At 40.5% G+C, this 23,387-nt stretch overlaps 3 protein-coding genes and 1 pseudogene across 4 annotated transcripts in view; 1 reads left to right on the top strand and 3 right to left on the bottom strand.

The window, feature by feature from the left end:
• The window catches only part of LOC135206105 (cholesterol 7-desaturase nvd-like), a 271,484-nt gene that overhangs the window by 133,886 nt on the left and 114,211 nt on the right, over positions 1–23,387 (top strand). The gene's annotated exons all lie outside the window — the stretch shown is intronic.
• LOC135206012 (nucleolar protein 58-like) lies at positions 1,584–10,775 on the bottom strand (annotated as a pseudogene).
• LOC135206013 (uncharacterized) lies at positions 12,180–15,113 on the bottom strand. The gene is made up of 3 exons (XM_064237183.1): positions 14,996–15,113; positions 14,459–14,794; positions 12,180–12,550 (listed from the first exon to the last, which is right to left on the bottom strand). Exons 1-3 carry the CDS (start codon positions 15,111–15,113, stop codon positions 12,180–12,182), a joined length of 825 nt encoding a protein of 274 aa, XP_064093253.1.
• LOC135206014 (DNA ligase 1-like) overlaps positions 15,725–23,387 on the bottom strand; it is a 26,510-nt gene continuing 18,847 nt past the window's right edge. The window contains 10 exon segments of the mRNA XM_064237184.1: positions 15,725–15,932; positions 17,355–17,565; positions 18,276–18,316; positions 18,425–18,472; positions 19,548–19,579; positions 19,618–19,693; positions 20,012–20,067; positions 21,726–21,768; positions 22,029–22,081; positions 22,414–22,466. Coding sequence (XP_064093254.1) covers positions 15,725–15,932; positions 17,355–17,565; positions 18,276–18,316; positions 18,425–18,472; positions 19,548–19,579; positions 19,618–19,693; positions 20,012–20,067; positions 21,726–21,768; positions 22,029–22,081; positions 22,414–22,466 — 821 coding nt within the window.

Genomic DNA, 23,387 nt, shown 5'->3' on the forward strand with positions numbered 1-23,387 from the left:
TTCTTTTTCGTCTCTCACCCTCAGCCACTGCTTCTTCTTCTTCTTCTTCTTATTCTTCTTCTTTTTCGTCTCTCACCCTCAGCCACTGCTTCCTCTTCTTATTCTTCTTCTTCTTTTTCGTCTCTCACCCTCAGTAACTGCTTCCTCTTCTTCTTCTTCTTATTCTTCTTCTTCTTTTTCGTCTCTCACCCTCAGCCACTGCTTCTTCTTCTTCTTCTTTCTTCTCTTCTTCTTCTTCTTTTTCGTCTCTCACCCTCAGCCACTGCTTCTTCTTCTTCTTCTTCTTCTTCTTTTTCGTCTCTCACCCTCAGCCACTGCTTCTTCTTCTTCTTCTTCTTCTTCTTCTTCTTCTTCTTTTTCGTCTCACACCCTCCAGCTCCACTGCTTCTTCTTCTTCTTCTTCTTCTTCTTCTTCTTCTTTTTCGTCTCTCACCCTCAGCCACTGCTTCCTCTTCTTATTCTTCTTCTTCTTTTTCGTCTCTCACCCTCAGTAACTGCTTCCTCTTCTTCTTCTTCTTCTTCTTCTTCTTCTTTTTCGTCTCTCACCCTCAGCCACTGCTTCTTCTTCTTCTTCTTCTTCTTCTTCTTCTTCTTCTTCTTCTTCTTTTTCGTCTCTCACCCTCAGCCACTGCTTCTTCTTCTTTTCTTCTTCTTCTTCTTCTTCTTCTTTTTCGTCTCTCACCCTCAGCCGCTGCTTCTTCATCTTCTTCTTCTTCTTCTGTTTTCGTTCTACCTACCCTCAGCCACTGCTTCTTATCTTTTCTTTCTTTTCCTTCTTCTTCTTCTTCTTCTTGCTTTCTTCTTTTTCGGTTCGCTCACCCATCAGACCACTGCCTTCCCTCTTCTTATTTCTTCTTCTTCTTTTTAGTTCTCTCACCCATCCAGTAACTGCTTCCTCTTCTTTTCTTATTTTTATTTTCTTCTTCTTCTTTTTTCGTCTTATCACCCGCAGCCACTGCTTCTTCTTTTCTTCTTCTTCTTATTCTTCTTCTTCTTTTTCGTTTCGCCTCACCCTCAGTCAACTGGCTTCTTCTTCTTGTTTATTATCTTCTTTCTTTTTCGTCTTCTCACCCTCAAGCCACGCTTCTTCTTCTTGCTTTATTCTTTCTCTTCTTCTTTATTCTTTCTTCTTCTTCTTCTTCTTTCTTTTTCGTCTCTCACCCCTCAGCCACTGCTTCCTCTTCTTCTTCTTATTATTCTTCTTGCTTCTTTTTCGTCTTCTTCACCCCCTCAGGCCACACTTGCTTATTCTTATTCGTACTTAATTCTTCTTCATTTTTCGTCTCCTAACCCCTCAGCCACTGCTTCTTCTTCTTCTTCTTCTTCTTCTTATTCTTCTTTTCTTCCTTTTTCGTCTCTCACTCGCAGACCATTGCTTCCTCTTCTTTCTTCTTCTTCTTTCTTCTTCATTATTTTTTTTTTTTTTTTTTCGTCTCCTCAACCATCAGCCACTGCTTCCTTCTTCTTCTTCGTCTTTCTTCTTCTTATTCTGTTTTTCGTCTCTCACCCTCAGCCACTGCTTCTTCTTCTTATTCTTTTCTTCTTCTTCTTTTCTTCGTCTCTCACCCTCAGCCAACTTGCTTCTTTTCTTCTTCTTCTTCTTTTTTTTTTTTTTTTTCCCTTTTTTTTTTTTTTTTTTTCTTTTCTTTTCTTCTTCTTATTTTTTAGTCTCTCACCCTCAGCCACGCGTTCTTTTCTTCTTCTTCTTATTCTTCTTCTTTTTCGTCTCTTTCCAACCTCAGCCACTGCTTTTCGTTCTTCTTTTTCTTCTTCTTACTTCTTCTTTTTCGTCTCTCACCTTCAGCCACTGCTTCGCTTCTTTTCTTCTTCTTTTTCGTTTCTCTCAACCCTCAGCCAACTGCTTCTTCTTCTTCTTCTTCTTCTTTTATTCTTTTCTTTTTCGTCTCTCACCCTCAGCCACTGCTTTTTCTTCTTCTTTTCTTGCTTCTTCTTCTTCGCTTTTTCGGTCTCTCACCCGCAGCCACTGCTTCTTGCTTCTTCTTCCTCTTCTTCTTATTCTTCTTCTTTTTCGATCTCTCACCCTCAGCCAACTGCTTCTTATTATTCTTCGTTTTCTTCTTCTTCTTCTTCTTTTTCGTCTCTCACCTCAGCCACTGATTCTTCTTCTTCTTCTTGCTTTCTTCTTCTTCTTTTCTTTTTCGTCTCTCACCCGCAGCCACTGCTTCTTCTTCTTCTTCTTCTTTTTTCTTCTTCTTCTTTTTCGTCTCTCACCCACCAGCCACTGTTCTTATTCTTCTTCTTCTTTTCTTCTTCTTCTTGCTTCCTTCTTTTTTTCGTTCTTTTTCGCTATCAACCCTCAGCCACTGCCTTCTGGTTGCCGTTCTTTTCTTCTTCTTCTTCTTCTTTTCTTCTTTTCTTTTTCGTCTTCTCACCCATCAAGCCATTGCTTCTTCTTATTCTTCTTCTTCTTCGTTCGTTCCTTCTTTTTCGTCTCTCACCCTCAGGCCACTGTTCTTCTTCTTCTTCTTTCTTATTCTTCTTCTTCTTTTTCGGTCTCTCACCTCAAGTCCCACTGCCTTGCTTCTTCTTGCTTCTTCATTATTATTCTTACTTACTTCTTTTTCGTCTCTTCTACCCTCAGCCACTGATTCATTCTTGTTCTTATTCTTTCTTCTCTTCTTTTCTTTTTCGTCTCTCAACCCATCAGCAACTGCTTCTTATTCTTCTTCTTTTTTTTCTTCTTCTTCTTCTTCGTCTTCTTCTTCCTTTTTTTCGTCTTCTCACCCTCAGACCACTGCTTCTTCTTTCTTCTTCTTCTTCTTCTTCTTCTTCTTTTCGTTATTCCTTCCTTTCGTCTCTGCACCCTCAAGCCACTGCGTCTTCTTCATTCTTTTATTCTTTTCTTCTTTTCCTTATTATTCTTCTTCTTACTTTTGCGTCTCTCACCCCTCAGCCACTGCTTCTTCCTTATTCTTCTTCTTCTTCACTTCTTCTTCTTCCTTCTTCACCCTCAGCCACTGCTTCTTCTTTCTTCTTCTTCTTTTTTATTCTTCTGTTCTTCTTTATTTTTCGTTCTCTCACCCTCGAGCCCACTGCTTCTTCTTCCTATTCTTCTTATTCTTCTTTTCTTCTTTTTCGTCTCTCACCCTCAGCCACTGCTTTCTTGCTTCTTCTTCTTATTCTTTCTTTCTTTTTTTTCGTTCTTCGTTTTAGTCTCAGCCAACCCTGCAGCCACGCTTCTTTTCTTCTTCTTTTTCTTCTTTCCTTTTTCTTCTTCGTTTTCGTTCTCTCACCCTCAGCCCTACTTTCCGCTTCTTCTTCTTCTTCTTCTTCTTATTTCTTCTTCGTCCTTTTCGTCTACTTCACCCTCCAGCCACTGCTTTCCTTCTTCTGCTTATTCTTATTCTTCTTCTTCTTTTTCGTCTCTTCACACCCTCAGCCACTGCTTCCTTCTTCACCTTATTCTTTCTTATTCATTCTTCTTCTTTTTCGTCTCTCACCCATTCAGCCACCCTGATTCTTCTTCTTCTTCTTTTTAGTTCTTCTTCACCCTTCAAGCCAACTTGCTTCTTATTCTTCCTTCTTCTTCTTTTTTCGTTCTTCTTCCCCGTCCTACCACTTTTGCCGTTCGTTTCTTCACACTTCAGCCACTGCTTCTTCTTCTTCTTATTCTTATTATTCTTCTTCTTTCTTTTTCGTCTCTCACCCTTCAGCCAATGCTTCTTCTTCCTTTCTTTTCTTCTTCTATTCTTCTTCTTTCTTCTTTTTCGTCCTCTCACCCTCAGCCACTCTTCTTCTTCTTCTTCTTCTTCTTCTTCTTTTCGTTCTCTCACCCTCAGCACTGCGTTTTCTTCCTTGCTTCTTCTTCTTATTCTTCGTTCTTCCTTTTTCGTTTCGTCTTCACCCTCAGCCACTGCTTCTTTTTCTTCCTTCTTCTTCTTTTCTTATTATTCTTATTCTTATTCCTTTTCTTTTAGTCTCCTTCCACCACGCAGCCACTGCTTCTTTCTTCTTCTTCTTCTTCTTCTTCTTAGTCATTATTCTTTCTTATTTTTTTTTCGTCCTCTCACCCTCAGCCACTGGCTCTTCGCTTCTTCTTCTTTCTGTTATTCATCTTTCTTCTTGCTTCGTTTTTCGTCTCTCACCCCTCAGCCACTGCTTTTGCTTCTTCTTTTCTTCTTCTTTTATTCTTCTTCGTCTTTTTCGTCTCTCACCCTCAGCCACTGCTTCTTGCTTTCTTCTCTTCTTCTTCTTTTATTCTTCTTTTTCTTTTTTTTCTTATTTTTCGTCCTCTCAACCTTCAGCCACTGCTTCTTCTTCTTCTTCTCTTCTTCTTCCTTCTTCTTCGTTTTCGTCTCTCACCCTCAGCCACTGCTTCTTCTTCTTCTTCTTCTTAGCTTCTTCTTTTTCTTTTTCGTTCTTTTTTCTTCACCCCTTCAGCCACTGCTTCTTTTTCTTCTTCTTCTTCTTCTTCTTCTATTCTTTCTCTTCTTTCGCTCTCACCCTCAGCCACTGCTTCTTCTTCTTCTTCTTCTTCTTCTTCTTCCTTTCATTCTTCTTCTTCTTCCTTTTTCGTTCCTCCTTCACCCTTCGCCACTTATTCTTCTTCTTCTTCTTATTCTTCTTCTTCCTTTTTCGTCTCTCACCCTCAAAGCCACTGCTTTTTCTTCCTTCTTCTTCTTCTTCTTATTCTTCTTCTTCTTTTTCGTCTCTTCACCCTCAGCCACTGCTTCTCTTCTTTCTTCTTCCTTATTCTTCTTCTTTTTCGTCTTCCCATTCCCCTTCAGACACTGCTTTTTCTCTTCTTCTTCTTCTTCTTATTCTTCTTCTTCTTTTTCGTCTCTCACCCTCAGCCACTGCTTCCTTCTTTCTTCCTTCTTCTTTCTTCTTCTTCTTTTTCAGGGGAGCTTCACCCTTCAGCCACTGCTTCTTCCTTCTTCCTTTCTTTTTCTTCCTTCTTCTTCTTATTCTTCTTCTTTCTTTTTCGTCTCCCTCACCCTCCCAGCCCTGCTTCTTCTTCTTCCTTCTTCTTCTTCTTCTTCTTCTTCTTTGTTCTTTTTTTTCGTTCTTCTTATCCTTCCAGCCACGCTTCTTCTTCTTTCTTCCTTCTTTTTCTTCTTCTTTTTCTTCTTCGTTTTTCGTCTCTCACCCTCAGCCACTGCGTTCCTCTTCTCTTCCTTCTTATTCTTCTTCTTTTCTTCTTCTTAATTCTTCTTCTTCTTCTTTTTTCGTCCTCTCACCCCTCAGCCACTGGCTTCCTTCTGTTCTTCTTCTTCTTATTCTTCTTCTTTCTTTTTCGTCCTCCACCCTCGCCACTGCCTTCTTCTTCTTATTCTTCTTATTCTTCTTCTTCTTTTTCGTCCTGCTCAACCCTCAGCCAACCTGCTTCTTCCTTTCTTCTTCTTCTTTTTCTTTTTTTTCGTTCCTTCTTATTCCTTCAGCCACTGCTTCTTCTTCTTCTTCTCTTCTCTTTTCTTCTTCTTTTTCTTTCGTTTTTCGTTTTTCGTCTCTCACCCTCAGCCACTGCTTCCTCTTCTTCTTCTTCTTCTTCTTCTTCTTCTTCTTCTTTTTCTTCTTCTTCTTCCTTTTCGTTCTTCTTCACCCTTCAGCCACTCTTCCTCTTCTTCTTCTTCTATTCCTTCTTCCTTCTTTTCGTCTCTCACCCTCAGCCACTGCTTCTTCTTCTTCTTCTTCTTATTCTTCTTCTTCTTTTTCGTCTCTCACCCTCAGCCACTGCTTCTTCTTCTTCTTCTTCTTCTTCTTCTTCTTCTTCTTCTTCTTCTTTTTCGTCTCTCTCCCTCCCAGGCCACTGCTTCTTCTTCTTCTTCCTTCTTTCTTCTTCTTCTTAATTGCATCTTCTTCTTCTTCTTTTTCGGTCTCTCACCCTCATCCACTGCTTCTTCTTCTTCTCTTCTTCTTCTTCTTCTTTTTCGTCTCTCACCCTCAGCCACTGCTTCTTCTTCTTCTTCTTCTTATTCTTCTTCTTCTTTTTCGTCTCTCACCCTCAGCCACTGCTTCTTCTTCTTCTTCTTCTTATTCTTCTTCTCTTCTTTTCTCTCTTCACCCTCAGCCACTGCTTCTTCTTCTTTCCTTCTTATTATTCTTTCTTCCTTCTTTTTCGTCTCTCACCCTCAGCACTCGCGTCCTCTTCTTTTTTCCTTCTTCTTATTCTTCTTCTCTTTTTCGTTCTTCTCACCCGCAGCCACTGCTTCTTTCTTCTTTCTTCTTTTTCGTCTCTCACCCTCAGCCACTTGCTTCCTGTCTTCTTCTTCGCTTCTTATTCTTCTTCTTTTTTTCGTTCTCACCCATCTAGCAACTGCTTCTTCTTCTTCTTCCTTCTTATCTTCTTCTTCTTCTTTTTCGTCCTCTCCACCCTCAGCCACTTTTTTGCTTTCCATTCTTCTTCCTTCTTCTTATTCTTCTTTCTTCTTTTTCGTTTCTTCTTCCTCCTTTTCAGCCACTGCTTCTTCTTCTTCTTCTTCTTTTTCGTCTCTCACCCTCAAGCCACTGTCTTCTTCTTCTTTCCTTTCTTCTTCTTTCCTTCTTCTTCTTCTTCTTTTTTCGGTCTCTCACCCTCAGCCACTGCTTCTTCTTCTTCTTCTTCTTATTTCTTCTGCTTCTTTTTCGTTCTTCTTCACCCTTCAGCCACTTGCTTCTTCTTGACTTTTTCGTCTTCTTCTTCTTCTTCTTATTCTTCTTCTTCTTTTTCGTCCCTCTACCTCACCACTGCTTCTTCTTCTCTTCTTCTTCTTCTTTCTTATTCATTCTTTCGTCTTCTTCTTTTTCGTTCCTTTTTTTCACCCTTTTTTTTTTCAGCCATGCTTCTTCTTCTTCCCTTCGTTATTCTTCTTCTTTTGTCCTCCTCACCCCTCGCCAACTGCTTTTTCTTCTTCTTCTTCTTCTTCTTCTTATTCTTCTTCTTTTTCTTTCGTTCTTTTTCTTCACCCTTCACCACTGCTTCATCTTCTTCTTCTTCTATTCTTCTTCTTTTTTCGTCTCTTCACCCTCAGGCGACCACTGCTTTTTTCTTCTTCTTCTTCTTCTTCTTATTCTTATTCTTCCTTTTTCGTCTCTCACCCTTCAGCCACTGCTTCCTTCTTATTTCTTCTTCTTCTTCTTCTTCTTTTTCGTTTCTTCTCACCCTTTCAGCCACTTGCTTCGTCTTCTCTTCTTCTCTTCTTCTTCTTATTCCTTTTATTCTTCTTCTTCTTTTTCGTCTCTCACCCTCAGCCACCCTGCTTCTTTTCTTCTCTTCTTCTTCTTCTTCTTCTTTTCCTTTTTTTCGTTCTTCTTATTTTTCCTCAGCCACTGCCTTCTTCTTCTTCTTCTTCTTTTTCTTTTTCTTCTTTTTCTTCTTCATTTTCCCGTCTCTCACCCTCAGCCCACTGCTTCTCTTCTTCTTCTTATTCTGCTTCTTCTCTTCTTCTCTTCTTCTTCTCCTTTTCGTCTTCTTCACCCTTCAGCCAACTGCTTCCTCTTCTTCTTCTTCTTATTGCTTCTTCTTTTTCGTTTTCGTCTCTCACCCTCAAGCCCACTGCTTCTTCTTCCTTATTCTTCTTTTCTTCTTCTTCTTTTTCGTCTTCTTCACCCTCACAGCCACTCTTCTTCTTTCGTTCTTCTTTTTTTCTTTTTTTTCGTCTCTTATCCTCAGCCACTCTTTCTTCTTCTTCTTCTCTTCTCTTTTTTCTTCTTCTTTTTCTTTTCTGTTTTCGTCTCTCACCCATCATCCACTGCTTCTTCTTCTTCCTTCTCTTCTTCTTCTCTTCTTCTTCTTCCTTTTTTTCGTCTTCCTTCACCCTTCAGCCACTTGCTTTTTCCTTCTTCTTTCTTCTTCTTATTCGTTTTTCTTCTTTTTTTCGTCTCTCACCCTTTTTCAGCACTGGGGGGGCTTCTTCTTCTTATTCTTCTTATTCTTCTTCTTCTTTTTTCGGGGGGGTCCTCTCACCCTCAAGCCACTGCTTTCCTTCTTCTTCTTGGGGCTTCTTCTTCTTCTTCTTCTTCTTCTTATTCTTCTTCGCTTCTTTTCGTCTCCTCACCCTCCAGCCACCCTGCTTCTTCTTCTTCTTCTTCTTCTTCTTCTTCTTCTTATTCATCTTTCCTTCTTCTTCTTTTTCGGCTTCTCACCCTTCAGCCACTTGCTTCTTCTTCTTCTTCTTCTTCTTCTTATTCTTCTTCCTTTCTTCTTTTTTCGTCCTCTCCACCCTCATCCACTGCTTCTTCTTCTTCTTCTTCTTCTTCCCTTTTTCGCTCTCACCACTCAGCCACTGCTTCTTCTTCTTCTCTTCTTATTCTTCTTCTTCTTTTTCGTCTTCTTCCCCTTCACACGTGCTTCTTTTCTTCTTCTTCTTCTTCTTCTTCCTTCTTATTCTTCTTCATTCTTTTTTTCGTCTCTCAACCCTCAGCCACTGCTTCTTCTTTCTTCTTCTTCTTCTTCTTCTTATTCATTCTTCTTCTTCTTCTTTTTCGTCTCTCACCCTCAGCCACTGCTTCTTCTTCTTCTTCTTATTCTTCTTCTTCTTTTTCGTCTCTCACCCTCAGCCACTGCTTTTTCTTCTTCTTCTTTCTTCTTCGTTATTCTTCTCTTCTTTTTCGTTCTTCTTCACCCTTCAGCCACTGCTCCTCTTCTTCTTCTTTTCTTATTCTTCTTCTTTTTCGTCTCTCACCCTCAGCCACTTCTTTTTCTTCTTCTTCTTCTTCTTCCCTTATTCTCTTCCTTCTTTTCGTCATCTCCACCCTCAGCCACTTGCTTGCCTCTTCTTCTCTTCTTCTTCTTCTTCTTTTTCTGTTCCTTCACCCTTCACCACTGCTTCTTCTTCTCTCTTCTTCTTCTTCTTCTTCTTCTTATTCTTCTTCTTCTTTTTCGTCTCTCACCCTCAGCCACTGCTTCTTCTTCTTCTTCTTCTTCTTCTTCTTCTTCTTTTCTTTTTTTTCGGGTCTCTTATCCCTTCAAGCACTGCTTCTTCTCGTCTCTTCTTCTTTTTCTTCTTTCTTTTTCTTCTTCTTTTCGTCTCTCCACCCTCAGCCACTTGGCTTCCTTCTTCTTCTTCTTCTTATCTTCTTCTTCTTCTTCTTCTTCTTCTTCTTCTTCTTCGTCTTTTCTTCTCTTCACCCTTTTTCAGCCACTGCTTCCTCTTCTTCTTTTTCTTATTCTTCTCTTCTTTTCGTCTCCCTCACCCTCGCCACTGCTTCTTCTTCTCTTATTCTTCTTATTTCTCTTCTTCTTTTTCGTTCTTCTTCACCCTTCAGCCCTGCTTTCTCTTCTTCTTCTTCTTTTTCTTTTTTTTCGTCTCTTATCCTCAGCCACTGCTTCTTCTTCTTCTTCTTCTTCTTCTTTTTCTTCTTCTTTTTCTTCTTCGTTTTCGTCTCTCACCCTCAGCCACTGCTTCCTCTTCTTCTTCTTCTTCTTCTTCTTCTTCTTCTTCTTCTTCTTCCTTTTCGTCTCTCACCCTCAGCCACTGCTTCCTCTTCTTCTTCTTCTTATTCTTCTTCTTCTTTTTCGGGTCCTCTCCACCCTCAGCCACCTTGCTTCTTCTTCTTATTCTTCTTATTTCTTCTTCTTCTTTTTTCGCTCTCATCCCTCATCCACTGCTTCTTTCTTCTTCTTCTTTCTTCTTCTTCCTTCTTCTTCTTCTTGCTTCTTCTTCTTTCTTCTTTTTCGGCTCCCTCACCCTCCAGCCTGCTTCTTCTTCTTCTTCTTCTTCTTCTTCTTCTTCTTATTCATCTTCTTCTTCTTCTTTTTCGTCTCTCACCCTCAGCCACTGCTTCTTCTTCTTCTTCTTCTTCTTCTTATTCTTCTTCTTCTTCTTTTTCGTCTCTCACCCTCAGCCACTGCTTCTTCTTCTTCTTCTTCTTCTTATTCTTCTTCTTCCCCTTTTTCGTTCTTCTTCACCCCTTCAGCCACTGCTTCGCTTCTTCTTGCTTCTTCTTCTTCTTCTTCTTTTCTTCTTCTTCTTTTTCCGTTCTTCTTTCACCCTTTTTCAGCCACTGCTTCTTCTTCTTCTCCTTCTTCTTCTTCCTTCTTCTTTTTCGTTCTCACCCTCAGTCCCCCACTGCTTCTTCTTTCTTCTTCTTGCTTCTTCTTCTTCTTCTTCTTCTTTTTCTTCTTTTTTCGTCTTCTTCACCCATCAGCCACTGCCTTCTTCTTCTTCTTCTTCTTTTCTTCTTCTTCTTGTTTTTCGTCTTCTTCACCCTTCAGCACACTGCTTCTTCGTTCTTCTTCTCTTATTCTTCTTCTTCTTTTTCGTTCTTCTTCACCCTTTTCAGCCACTGGCTTCTTTCTTCTTCTTATTCTTCTTCTTCTTTTTCGTCTCTCACCCTCAGCCACTGCTTCTTCTTCTTCTTCTTCTTCTTCTTCTTCTTCTTCTTCTTCCTTTTTCTTCTTTTTTCGTCTCTCACCCTCACCACTGCTTCTTCTTCCTTCCTTTTCTTCTTCTTCTTCTTCTTCTTCGCTTTTTTCGTCTCCCTCACCCTCAGCCACTGCATTCTTCTTCTTCTTCTTCTTCTTCTTCTTTTTCGTTCTCTCCCCTTTTCAGCCATTTTTTGCTTCTTCTTCTTCTTCTTTTTTCTTTTTTTTCGTCTCTTTATCCTCATCCACTTGCTTTTCTTCCTTCTTCTTCTTTCGTTCTTCTTCTTCTTTTCTTATTCTTATTCTTCTTCCTTTTCGTCACTCTCACCCTTTCAGCCACTGCTTCTTCTTCTTCTTCTTTTTCGTCTCTTACCCTCAGCCACTGCTTCTTCTTCTTCTTCTTCTTCTTCTTCTTTTTTCTTTTTTTTTCGTCTCTCACCCTCAGCCACTGCTTCTTCTTCTTCATCATCTTCTTCGTTTTCGTCTCTCACCTTCAGCCACTGCTTCTTCTTCTTCTTCTCTCACCCTCAGCCACTTCTTCTTGTTCTTGTTCTTCTTCTTCTTCTCTTCGTTCTTCTTCACTTCTTCTTTTTCGTCTCTCACCCTCAGCCACTGCTTCTTCTTCTTCTTCTTCTTTTTCGTCTCTCACCCTCAGCCACTGCTTCTTCTTCTTCTTCTTCTTCTTCTTCTTCTTCTTTTTCGTCTCTCACCCTCAGCCACTGCTTCTTCTTCTTCTTCTTCTTCTTCTTCTTCTCTTTTTCGTCTCTTCCCCTCAGTTCCACTGCTTCTTCGTTCTTCCTTCTTTCTTCTTCTTCTTACTCTTTTTCGTCTCTCCCTCAGCCACTGCTTCTTCTTCTTCTTCTTCTTCTTCTTCTTCTTCTTCTTCTTTCTTCTTCTTCTTTTTCGTCTCTCACCCTCAGCCACTGCTTCTTCTCTTCTTCTTCTTCTCTTCTTCTTCTTCTTATTTTTCGTCTCTCACCCTCAGCCACTGCTTCTTCTTCTTTTTTGTTTTTTGGTTCAAGGAATTTTTTTTTTTCTTCTTCTTCTTCTTCTTCTTCTTGCTTTCTTTTTTTCGTCTCTCACCCTCAGCCACTGCTTCTTCTTCTTCTCTTCTTTATTCTTCTTCGTTTTCTCTCACTTTTCCCCAGCCACTTGCTCTTCTTCTTCTTCTTCTTATCTTCTTCTTCTTTTTCTTTTTGTCTCTCACCCTCAAAAGCCAACTGCTTCTTCTTCTTCTTCTTCTTCTTTCTTCTTCTTCTTTTTTTTCGTCTCTCACCCTCAGCCACTGCTTCTTCTTCTTCTTCTTCTTCTTCTTCTTCTTTCTTCTTCTTTTTCTTCCTTCCTTCTTTTTTCGTTCTTCTCACACCACCCTCGCCACTTGCTTCTTCTCTTCTTCTTCTTCTTCTTCTTCTTCTTCTTTTTCGTCTCTCACCCTCAGCCACTGCTTCTTCTTCTTCTTCTTCTTATTCTTCTTCTTCTTTTTCGTCTCTCACCCTCAGCCACTGCTTCTTTCTTTCTTCTTCTTTTCTTTTTCTTCTTTCTTCTTTAATTCTTCTTCTTCTTCTTCTTCTTTTTCGTCTCTCCCCCTCAGCCACTGCTTCTTCTTCTTCTTCTTCTTCTTCTTCTTTTTCGTCTCTCACCCTCAGCCACTGTTTTCTTCTATCTTCTCTTTAGGTTCTTCTTCTTCTTCTTTTTTCGTTCTCTACCCTCAGCCACTGCTTCTTCTTCTTCTTCTCTTCTTTCTTAGGACAGGGGGGGCTCTCACCCTCAGCTGCTTCTTCTTCTTCTTCTTTCTTCTCTCTCTCACCCTCGCCACTGCTTCTTCCCTTCCACGGCTTCTTCTTTCTTCTTCTTCTTCTTCTTTTTCTTCTTCTTACTTCTTCTTAGCCACTGCTTCCTTCTTCTTCTTCTTCCTTATTTCTTCTTCTTCTTTTTCGTCTCTTTTTCCACAGCCACTGCCTTCTTCTTCTTCTTCTTCTTCTTCTATTTCTTCTTTTCCTACACATTCTTCTTCTTCTTCTTTTTTCCTTCTTCTCACCTCAGCACCTGCTTCTTCTTTCTTCTTCTTCTTCTTCTTTTCCTTCTTCTTCTTTTTCGTTCTTATCACCCTCAGCACTGCTTCTTCTTCTTCTTCTTCTTGTCTTATTCTTTTTCTTCTTCTTTTTCCCCTGCTCTTCACTTTTTTCACCCACTTGCTTCCTTCTTCTTCTTTCTTCTTATTATTCTTCTTCTTCTTTTTCGTCTCTCACCCTCAGCCACTGCTTCTTCTTCTTCTTCTTCTTCTTATTTAATTTTTCTTTTCTTTTTCGTCTCTCACCCTCAGCCACTGCTTCTTTTCTTCTTCTTATTTCTTGCTTCCTTCTCCTCTTTTCTTCTTCTCCCCCAGCCACTGCTCTTCTCTTTTTTTTTTTTTCGTCTTCTTATTAATTTCTTCTCTTTTTCGTCTCTCACCCTCAACCACTGCTTTCTTCTTCCTCCTTCTTCTTCTTATTCTTCTTCTTTTCGTTTCTTCACCCTCAGCCACTGCTTTTTTCTTTTCTTCTTCTTCTTCTTCATTCTTCTTCTTCTTCCTTTTTCGTCTCTCACCCTCAGCACTGCCTTCCTTCTTCTTCTTCTTATCTTCTTCTTCTTTTCGTCTCTCACCTCAGCCACTGGATTTTTTATTCTTCTTTTATTTTTCTTTCTTCTTCTTCTTCTTTTTTCGTCTTCTCTCTCCACCACTCAGCCACTGCTTATTATTCTTCTTCCTTCTTTTTTATCTTTTTCTTTTTTGGCGTCTCTCACCTCAGCCAACTTCCTTTTTCTTTTCTCCGTTTTTTCTTCTTCTTCATTATTCTCTTCTTTTGCTATTATCTTTTCTTTTTTTTCGTATTATTACCTCAGCCACTGCTTCTCTTCTCTACATTTCTTTCTTTGCTTCTTCTTTTTCTTCTTCGATTTTCGTCTCTCACCCTCAGCCAAAACTGCTTCTTCTTCCTTCTTCTTCTTATTCTTCTTTATTATTCTTCTTCTTAATTCTTCTTCTTCTTCCTTTCTTCGTTCTTCCTTTCACCCAGCCACTCATTCCTTCCTTATTCTATTCTTATTTCTCTCTGCCCTTTTCCGTCTCTCACCAATTAGACCAACGCTTATTCCTTCTTATTCTTCTAGCTTCTTATTCTTTTTGCGTTCTCTTCACCCTTTTTCAGGCACGCTTCTTCTTCTTTTCTTCTTCTTCTTTCTTATTTTTCTTTTTTTCGTCCTTATCCCTTCAGCACCACTGCTTCTTCTTCTTCTGCTTCTTTAGTCTTTCCTCTTCTTTTTCTCTTCGTTTTCGTTATCTTCACCCCAGCCACTTGCTTCCTTCTTTTTCCTTCCTCTAATTCTTCTTAATTCTTCTTCTCTTCTTCTTCCCTTAACTTTCGTCTTACACATCAGCCACTGTCTTCTTCTTCTTTCTTCTTATTCTTCTTCTTCTTCTTTTTCGTTCTTCTTCACCTTTTTCAGCCCACTGCTTCTTCTTCTTCTTTCTTCTTCCTTCTTCACGTCTCTCAAACCCTCAGCAACTGCTCTTTCTTTCCTTCTTCTTCTTCCTTCTTCTTCTTACTTCTTCGTTTTTCTTCTCACCCTTCAGCCACTGCTTCTTTCTTCTTCTTCTTCTTTTTCTTCTTTCTTTCTTTTTCGGTCTCCCTCACCCAGCCACTGCTTCCTCTGTCTTCTTTCTTCTATTCTTCTCTTCTTTTTTTCGTTCTTCTTCACCCTTCATTTGCCACTTACTTCTTCTTTTCTTTCTTCTTCTTTTTTCCTTTTTCGTCTCTCACCCTCAGCCACTGGCTTCTTCTTTCTTCTTCTTCTTCTTCTTCTTCTTCTTCTTCTTCTTCTTCTTTTTTGTTCTTCTTCACCCCTTCAGCCACTTGCTTCTTCTTCTTCTTCTTCTTTTATTCTTCTTTCTTCTTTTTCGTCCTCTCACCCTCAGCCACTGCTTCCTCTTCTTCTTCTTCCTTATTCTTCTTTTTCTTCTTTTTCGTCTTCTTCACCCTTCAGCCACTTGCTTCTTCTTCTTACTTTCTTCTTCTTCTTCTTTTTCGTTTCTTCTTTTTTCACACCCAGCCACTGCTTTCTTCTTCGGTTATTTCTTCTTGTCTTCTTCTCTTCTTCTTTTCGTCTCCTCACCCTCAAGCCACTGCTTCTTCTTCTTCTTCTTCTTATTCTTCTTCCTTTCTTTTTCGTTCTTCTTCACCTTCAGGCCACTGCTTCTTCTTCTTCTTCTTCTTCTCTTCTTCTTCTTCTTCTCTTTTCGTTCTTCTTCACCCTTTTTCAGCCATGCTTCTTCTTCTCTTCTTCTTCTTCTTATTTCACTCTTACTTTCTTTTTCGTTTCTCCTCACCCGCAGCCACTGCTTCTTCTTCTGGCTTCTTATTCTTCTTTTTCTTCTTTTTCGTTTTTCTTCTTCACCCTTCAGCCACTGCTTTTTCTTCTTCTTCTTCTTCTTTCTTATTCTTTTTCTTCCTGTTTCGTTCTTCACCCTTTTTCAGCCACTGCTTCTCTTCTTCTTCTTCGCTTATTTCTTCTTCTTTTTTCGTCTCTCAACCCTCAGCCACTGCTTCACTTCCTTCTTTCTTCTTCTTATTCTTCCTTCTTTTTTCGTTCTCCTCACCCTCAGCCACTGCTTTCCTCTTCTTTTTCTTCTTTTCTTTCGTTCTTCTTCACCCTTCAGCCACTGCTTCTTTTCTTCTTTTCTTCTTCTTCTTCGTTCTTTTTCGTCTCTCACCCTCAGCCACGCGTCCTCTTCTTCTTCTTCTTCTTCTTCTTCTTTTTCGTCCTCCATCCTCCATCACTTGCTTCTTCTTCTTATTTTTTCTTCTCCTCTTCTTCTTTTTCGTTCTTCTTCACCTCAGCCAATGCTTCTTGCTTCTTCTTCTTCTTCTTCTTCTTCTTCTTTTTCCTTTTTTTTTCGTTCTTTATCTCAGCCACTGCTTCTTCTCTTCTCTTCTCTTCTTTTTCGTCTTCTTTTTCTTCTGCGTTTCGTCTCTCCACGCCTCAGCCACTGCTTCTCTTGTCTTCTCTTTTACCGGAGGATTCTTCTTCTTCTTCTTCTTCTTTTCCTTTTCGTCTCTCACCCTTCAGCCCCCACCTGCTTTTCCCTCTTTCTTCTTCTTTCTTATTCTTCTTCTTCTTTTCTTCGTTCTTCTCACCCTTTTAGCCACTGCTTCTTCTTCTTATTCTTCTTATTCTTCTTTCTTCTTGGGGGGAGGGCTCTCACCCTCAGCCACTGCTTCTTCTTCTCTCTTCTTCTTCTTCTTCTTCTTTTTTTACCAGGTTTTTTTCGTCTCTTATTCCTTCAGCCACTTGCGGCTCATATTCTAAAATTAACAATTCTTCTTCTTCTTTTTCTTCTTCTTTTTCTTTTTCTTCGTTTTTTTCGTCTCGTCACTCCCTTCAGCCACTGCTTCCCTCTTCTTCTTCTTCTTCTTCTTCTTCTTCTTCTTCTTCTTCTTCTTCCTTTCGTTCTTCTTCACCCTTCAGCCCTGCTTCCTCTTCTTCTTCTTCTTTATTCTCTTCTTCTTTTTCGTTCTTCTTCAGACACCCGCAGCCACTGCTTCTTCCGTTCTTATTCTTCTTATTCTTCTTCTTCTTCTTTTTCCGTCTCTCACCCCTCAGCCAAACTGCTTCTTCTTCTTCTTCTTCTTCTCTTCTTCTTCTCCTTCTTCTTCTTCTCTTTTTCGTCTCTCACCCTCAGCCACTGCTTCTTCTTCTTCTTCTTCTTCTCTTCTTCTTCTTATTCATTCTTCTTCTTCTTTCTTTTTCGTCCTCTCACCCTCAGCCACTGCTTTCTCGTTCTTCTTCTTCTTCTTCTTATCTTCTTCTTCTTCTTTTTTCGTTTCTTCTTCACCTTCAGCACTTGCTTCTTCTTCTTACTTCTTCTTATTCCTTCCTTCTTCTTTTTTCCTTCCCTTCTTCACCCCCCACCCACCTTTTTGGCCCTTTTTCTTCCTTCTTATTCCTTTTCTTTTTGTTATTCTTCCTTCCTTCCCTTTTTTCGTCTCTCACCCTCAGCCTAACTGGCTTCCTACCTTCTTTTTCTTTTTTTCTTCTCTTTCCCTTCCTTCCTTCTTCCTTCTTTTCTTCTTCCTTTCCTTTTCTTTCCGTCTCTCACCCCTCAGCCCACTGCTTTTCTTCTTTTCCTTTCTTCCCTTTTCCTTCTTCTTCTGCTTCTTTATTCCATACTTCCCTTCTTTCTTCTTTTTTTCGTCCCCTCTCACCCTCATTCCCACTGCTTCTTCGTTCCTTTTTCTTCCTTTTTACTCTCACTTATGTTCCTTCTTCTTTCTTCTTTTTCGTTCCTTCTTCCACTACACCCCACCGCCACTGTTCCTTCCCCTTCTTTCTTTTCTTCTTCTTTCTTCTTCTTTTTCTTTTTCGTCCCCCCTTTCTCCCCTCGCCCCACTTCCTTCTTCTTCCCTTCTTCTTCCCTTCCCTTCTTTTTCTTCTTCTTTTCTTTTTCTCTCTATCCTTCTTTTTCGTTCACCTTCTTCCACCCCTCAAAGCCACTTGCCTTCTTCTTCTTCTTTTTCCGTTCTTTCTTCCCTTCCTGTTCTTCCCCTTTCCTTCCCCTTCTTTTTTCCTTCCCCTTCTTTGACCCCTCCCCAGCCCACTGACTTTTCTTCTTCCCTTCTTTCTTTTTCCTTCTTCTTACCACTTTTCTTCCTTTCTTCTTCTTCTTTCTTTCTTTTTTCTTTTTCGTCCTCTCAACCCTCAGCACTTGCTTTCTTCCTTCTTCTTCTTCTTTTATTCTTCCTTCCTTCTTCTTTTCGTCTCTCCCAAACCCCAGCCCCAATGCCCTTCTTCTTCCTTTTCCTTTCTTCTTATTCTTCTTTTCCCCCCTTCTTTTTTCGTCCCCCCCCCTCCTCCCACCCTCAGCACTGCTTCTTTCTTTCTTCTTATTCCCTTCTTTATTCTTCCCTTCTTCTTTTTCGTCCTCCTCACCCTCAGAGCCACGAATTCTTCTTCTTCCTTCTTCTTCTTGCTTCTTCTTCTTATTTCTTCTTCCTTCTTTTTCGTCTCTCACCTCAGCCACTGCTTATTTCTCTTCTTCTTCTTCTTCTTCTTCTTCTCTTTTTTCTTTTTTTCGTCTCTTATCCTACCCTGCTTCTTCTTCTTCTTCTTCTGCTTTTCTTCTTCTTTTTCTTCTTCGTTTTCGTCTCTCACCTCACCACTGCTCCTCTTCTTTCTTCTTCTTATTCTTCTTCTTCTCTTCTTCTTCTCTTCTTCTTCTTCTTCTTCTTCTCCGCTTTTCGTCTCTCACCCTCAGCCACTGCTTCCTCTTCTTCTTTTCTTATTCTGCTTCTTCTTTTTCGTCATAGCCACACCCTCAGCCACCTGCTTCTTCCTTCTTATTCTTCTTATTCTCTTCTTCTTTTTCGTCTCTCACCCTCAGCCCTGCTTCTTCTTCTTCTTCTTCTTTTTTCTTTTTTTCGTCTCTTACTCTCACACTGCTTCTTCTTCTTCTTTTTTCTTCTTCTTTTTCGTGCTTCTTTTTTTCTTCTTCGTTTCGTCTCTCACCCTCAGTAGCCACTGCTTCCTCTTCTTCTTCTTCTTCTCTTCTTCTTCTTCTTCTTCTTCTTCCTTTCGTCTCTCCCCTCAGCCACTTCTTCCTCTTCTTCTTCTTCTTATTCTTTCTTCTTCTTTTCCGTCTCCTAACCCCTCAGCCACTGCTTCTTCTTCTTATTCTTCTTATTCTTCTTCTTCTTGTTCGTCTCTCCCCTCACACTGCTTCTTCTTCTTCATTCTCTTCTTCTTCTTCTTCTTCTTCTTCTTCTTTTTCGTCTCTCACCCTCAGCCACTGCTTCTTCTTCTTCTTCTTCTTCTTCTTCTTCTTCTTATTCTTCTTCTTCTTCTTCTTTTTCGTCTCTCACCCTCAGCCACTGCTTCTTCTTCTTCTTCTTCTTCTTCTTTATCCTTCTTCTTCTCTTCTTTTTCGTCCTCTCACCCTCAGCCACTTGCTTCTTCTTCTTCTTCTTCTTCTTTATTCTTCCTTCTTCTTTTTCGTCTCGCACCCTCAGCACTGCTTCTTCTTCTTCTCTTCTTCTTCTTCTTCTCTTATCCTTCTTCTTCTTTTTCGTCTCTCACCCTCAGCACTGCTTCTTCTTCTTCTTCTTCTTCTTCTTCTTCTTCTTCTTTTTTCGTCTCTCACCCTCAGCCACTGCTTCTTCTTCTTTCTTCTTCTTCTTCTTCTTCTTTTTCGTCTCTCAGCCATCAGCCACTTGCTTCTTCTTCTTCTTCTTCTATTCTTCTCTTCTTTTTCGTCTCTCACCCTCACCACTGCTTTCTTCTGTCTTCTTCTTCTTATTCTTTTCTTCTTTTCGTCTCTCACCCTCAGCCACTGCTTCTCTTCTTCTTATTCTTCTCTTCTTTTTTCGTCTCTCACGCCTCAGCCACTGCTTCTTCTTCTTCCTCTTCTTCTTCGTCTTTCTTCTGTCTTCTTTTCTTCTTTTTTCGTCCTCTCACCCTCAGCACTGCTTCTTCTTCTTCTTCTTCTTATTCTTCTCTTCGTCTCTTATTCTTCCTTCTTCTTCTACTTCTTCTTTTTCGTCTCTCACCCTCACCACGTGCTTCTTCTTCTTCTTCTTCTTCTTCGTCTTTTTCGTCCTCTCACCCTCAGCCCTGCTTCTCTTCTTCTTCTTCTTCTTCTTCTTCTTTTTCTTTTTTTCGTCTCTTATCCTCAGGCCACTGCTTCTTCTTCTTCTTTCTTCTTCTCTCTTCTTCTTCTTCTTATTCTCTTCCTTGTCGTCCTCAAACCTCAGCCCTGCTTCTCTCGTCTTCTTTTCGTCTCTACCCTCAGCCACTGCTGCGTCTTCTTCTTCTTCTTCTTCTTCTTCTTTTTTCTTTTTTGTCGTCCTCTCACCCTCAGGCCATGCTTCTCTTCTTCATCATCTTCTTCTGTTTCCGTATCTCACCTTCAGCCCTGCCTTCTTCTTCTTCTTCTCTTCACGCCCTCAGCCCCTATCTCTTGTTCTTGTTCTTCTTCTTCTTCTTTCTTCTTCTTCTTCTTCTTCTTCTTTTCGTCTCTCAACCGCAAGCCACTGCTTCTTCTTCTTCTTCTTCTTCTTTTTTCGTCCTCTCACCCTCAGCCACTGCTTCTTACTTCTCTTCTTCCGTCTTCTTCTTCATTCTTCTTCTTCTTTTTCGTCTCTCACCCTCAGCCACTGCTTCTTCTTCTTCTTCTTCTTCTTCTTCTTTTTCGTCTCTCACCCTCAGCCACTGCTTCTTCTTCTTCTTCTTCTTCTTCTTCTTCTTCTTCTTCTTTTTCGTCTCTCACCCTCAGCCACTGCTTTCTTCTTCTTCTTCTTCTTCTTCTTCTTCTTCTTCTTCTTCTTCTTCTTCTTTTTCGTCTCTCACCCTCAGCCACTGCTTCTTCTTCTTCTTCTTCTTCTTCTTCTTCTCTTCTTTTTCGTCTCTCACCCTCAGCCACTGCTTCTTCTTCTTCTTCTTCTTCTTCTTCTTCTCTTCTTTTGACGGGGGGGGGCTCTCACCCTCAGCCACTGCTTCTTCTTCTTCTTCTTCTTATTCTTCTTCTTCTTTTTCGTCTCTCACCCTCAGCCACTGCTTCTTCTTCTTCTTCTTCTTATTCTTCTTCTTCTTCTTTTTCGTCTCTCACCCTCAGCCACTGCTTCTTCTTCTTCTTCTTCTTCTTCTTCTTCTTTTTCGTCTCTCACCCTCAGCCACTGCTTCTTCTTCTTCTTCTTCTTCTTCTTCTTCTTCTTCTTCTTCTTCTTTTTCGTCTCTCACCCTCAGCCACTGCTTCTTCTTCTTCTTCTTCTTCTTCTTCTTCTTCTTCTTTTTCGTCTCTCACGTCCGAAAGCCACCTGCGTCTTCTTCTTCTCTTCTTCGTCTCCTTATTATTCGTGCCTATCACCTCAAAGCCACTGCTTTCTTCTCTTTCTTCTTCTTCTTCTCTTCTTCTTCATCTTCTTCTTTCTCTTCTTTTTCGTCTCTCCCCTCGCACTGCTTCTTCTCTTCTTCTTCTTATTCTTCTTCTTCTTTTTCGTCTCTCACCCTCAGCCACTGCTTCTTCTTCTTCTTCTTCTTATTCTTCTTCTTCTTCTTTTTCGTCTCTCACCCTCAGCCACTGCTTCTTCTTCTCTTCTTCTTCTTCTCTTTTTCGTCTCTCACCCTCAGCCACTGCTTCTTCTTCTTCTTCTTCTTCTTTTTCGTCTCTCACCCTCAGCCACTGCTTCTTCTTCTTCTTCTTCTTCTTCTTCTTCTTCTTTTTCGTCTCTCACACTCGCCACTGCTTCCTCTTCTTCTTCTTCATTATTCTTCTTCTCTTTTCGTCTCTCACCCTCGTCCACTGCTTCTTCTTCTGTCTTCTTCTTCTTCTTCTTCTCTTATTCCTCTTCTTCTTTCTTTTCGTCTCTCACTCCTCAGCCCCTTGCTTCTTCTCTTCTCTTCTTCTTCTTCTTCTTCTTCTTCTTCTTCTCTCACCCTCAGCCACTGCTTCTTCTTCTTCTTCTTCTTCTTCTTCTTCTTCTTTGCGGGGGGTCTCCATCAACCCTCAGCCCTGCTTCTCTTCTGTCTTTCTTTCTTATTTCGTCTTCTTCTTTTTCGTCTCTCACCCTCAGCCACTGCTTCTTCTCTCTTCTTCTTCTTCTTCTCTCTTCTTTTTTCGTCTCTCACCCTCGACCACTGCTTGCTTCTTCTTCTTCTTCTCTTCTCTTCTTCTTCTTTTTTATTTCTCTCACCCTCAGCCCTGCTTCTTCTTCTTCTTCTTCTTTATTCTTCTTCTTCTTTTTCGTACTCTCACCCTCAGCCACTGCTTCTTCTTCTTCTCTTCTTCTTCTTCTTCTCTTCTTCTTCTTCTTATTCGTCTTCTTACTTTTTTCGTCTCTCACCCTCAGCCCCTGCTTCTTCTTCTTTCTTCTTCTTCTTATTCCATCTTCTTCTTCTTCTTTTTCGTCTCCTCACCCTCCAGACCCTGCTTCTTCTTCTTCTTCTTATTCTTCTTCTTCTCTTTTCGTCTCTCACCCGCAGCCACTTGCTTTCTCTTCTTCTTTTTCTTCTCTCTCTCTCTCTTCTTCTTTTCGTCTCTCCCCTCACACTCTTCCTCTTCTTCTCTTCTTATTCTTCTTCTTTTTCGTCTATCTCCCCTCAGCACTGCTTTTTCTTCTTCTTCTTCTTCTCTTATTCTTCTTCTTCTTTTTTCGTCTCTCACCCCTCAGCCACTGCCTTCCTCTTCTTCTTCTTCTTCTTCTTCTTCTTTTTCGTCTCTCACCCTCAGCCACTGCTTCTTTCTTCTTCTTCTTTTTCTTCTTCTTCTTCTTCTTTTTCGTCTCTCACACTCAGGGGGTATAGAGGTTGGACTCATGGCCACTGCTTCTCTTCGTCTTCTTATCTTCTCTTCTTCTTTTCTTTTTTTTCGTCTCTCTATCCTCAGCACTGCTTTCTTCTTCTTCTTCTTCTTCTCTTTTTTCTTCTTCTTTTTTCTCTTCGTTTCGTCTCTCACCTCTCCTCAGCCACTGCTTCCTCTCTTCTTCTTCTTATTCTTCTTCTTCTTCTTGCTTCTTCTTCCTTCTTCTTCTTCCTTTTCGTCCTCTCACCCTCAGCCACTCTTCCCTCTTGCTTCTTCTTCTTATTCTTCTTACTTCTTTTTCGTCTCTTCACCCTTAGCCATTTTTCTGCTTCTTCTATCTTATTCTTCCCTTATTCTTGCTTCTTCTTTTTCCGTCTCTCCACCCTCAGCCACTGCTTCTTCTTCTTCTTCTTCTTCTTCTTCTTCTTCTTTTTCTTTTTTTTCGTCTCTTATCCTCAGCCACTGCTTCTTCTTCTTCTTCTTCTTCTTCTTCTTTTTCTTCTTCGTTTTCGTCTCTTCACCCCCTCAGACCACTGCTTCCCTCTCCTTCTTTCTTCTTCTTCTTCTTCTTCTTCTTCTCTTCTTCTTCTTCCTTTTTCGTCTCGCACCTTCAGCAACTGCTTCCTCTTTTCTCTTCTTCTTATTCTTTTCTTTCTTCTTCATTTTTCGTTCTTCTTCACCCTTCAGGCCACTTGCTTCTTCTTCCTTTTTAAAAAAAAAATTTCCTTTTTCCCCCCCACCCCCCCCCCTATTCTTCTTCTTCTTTTTCGTCTCTCACCCTCAGCCACTGCTTCTTCTTCTTCTTCTTCTTCTTCTTCTTCTTCTTCTTCTCTTCCTTCTTCTTTTTCGTCTCTCACCCTCAGCCTGCTTCTTCTTCTTCTTCTTCTTCTTCTTTCTTCCTTCTTCTTCTTATTCATCTTTCTTCTTCTTCCCCTTTTTCGTTCTCTCACCTTCAGGCCACTTGCTTCTTCGTCTTCTTCTTCTTCTTCTTATTCTTCTTCTTCTTCTGTTGTTCGTTGCTTCTTCACCTTTTTTCAGCCACTGCTTCTTCTTCTTCTTCTTCTATTCTTCTTCTCTTTTCGTCCCTTCACCCGTCACCACTGCTTCTTCTTCTTCTTCTTCTTCTTCTTCTTCCTTCTTCTTTTCTTTTTCGTTCTTCTTCCACCCTTTTTCAGCCACTGCTTCTGCTTCTCTTCTCTTCTTCTTCTTCTCTTCTTCTTTTTCGGGCTCTCCACCCCACCACTGCTTCTTCTTCTTACTTCTTCTTCTTCTTCTTCTTCTTCTTCTTCTTCTTCTTTTCGCTTCTCACCCCTCAGCCACGGCTTCTTCTTCTTCTTCCTTCTTCTTCTTCTTCTTCTTCTTTCTTTTTCTTCTTCTTCCCTTTTTCGTTCTTCTTCACCATTCAGCCCACTGCTTCCTTCTTTCTTCTTTCTTCTTATTCTTCTTCTTCTTTTTCGTTCCTCTTCCCTTCTTCTTCTTCTTCTTCTTCTTTCTTCTTCTCTTCTTTTTCGTCCTCTCACCCTCAGCCACTGCTTCTTCTTCTTCTTCTTCTTCTTCTTCTTCTCTTCTCTTATTCTTCTTCTTCTTCTTCTTTTTTCGTCTCACCCTCAGCCACTGCTTCTTCTTCTTCTTCCTTCTTCCTTCTTAATTCTTCTTCTTGCTTCTTTTCGTTCTTCCCACCCTCCCCAAGCCACTTGCTTCTTCTTTTTCTTCTTCTCTTTATTGCTTCTTCTTCTTTTTCGTCTCTCCCCA

Source organism: Macrobrachium nipponense, chromosome 29 (genome assembly GCF_015104395.2).
Source record: "Macrobrachium nipponense isolate FS-2020 chromosome 29, ASM1510439v2, whole genome shotgun sequence".
NCBI classification, from domain to species: Eukaryota; Metazoa; Arthropoda; class Malacostraca; order Decapoda; family Palaemonidae; genus Macrobrachium; species Macrobrachium nipponense.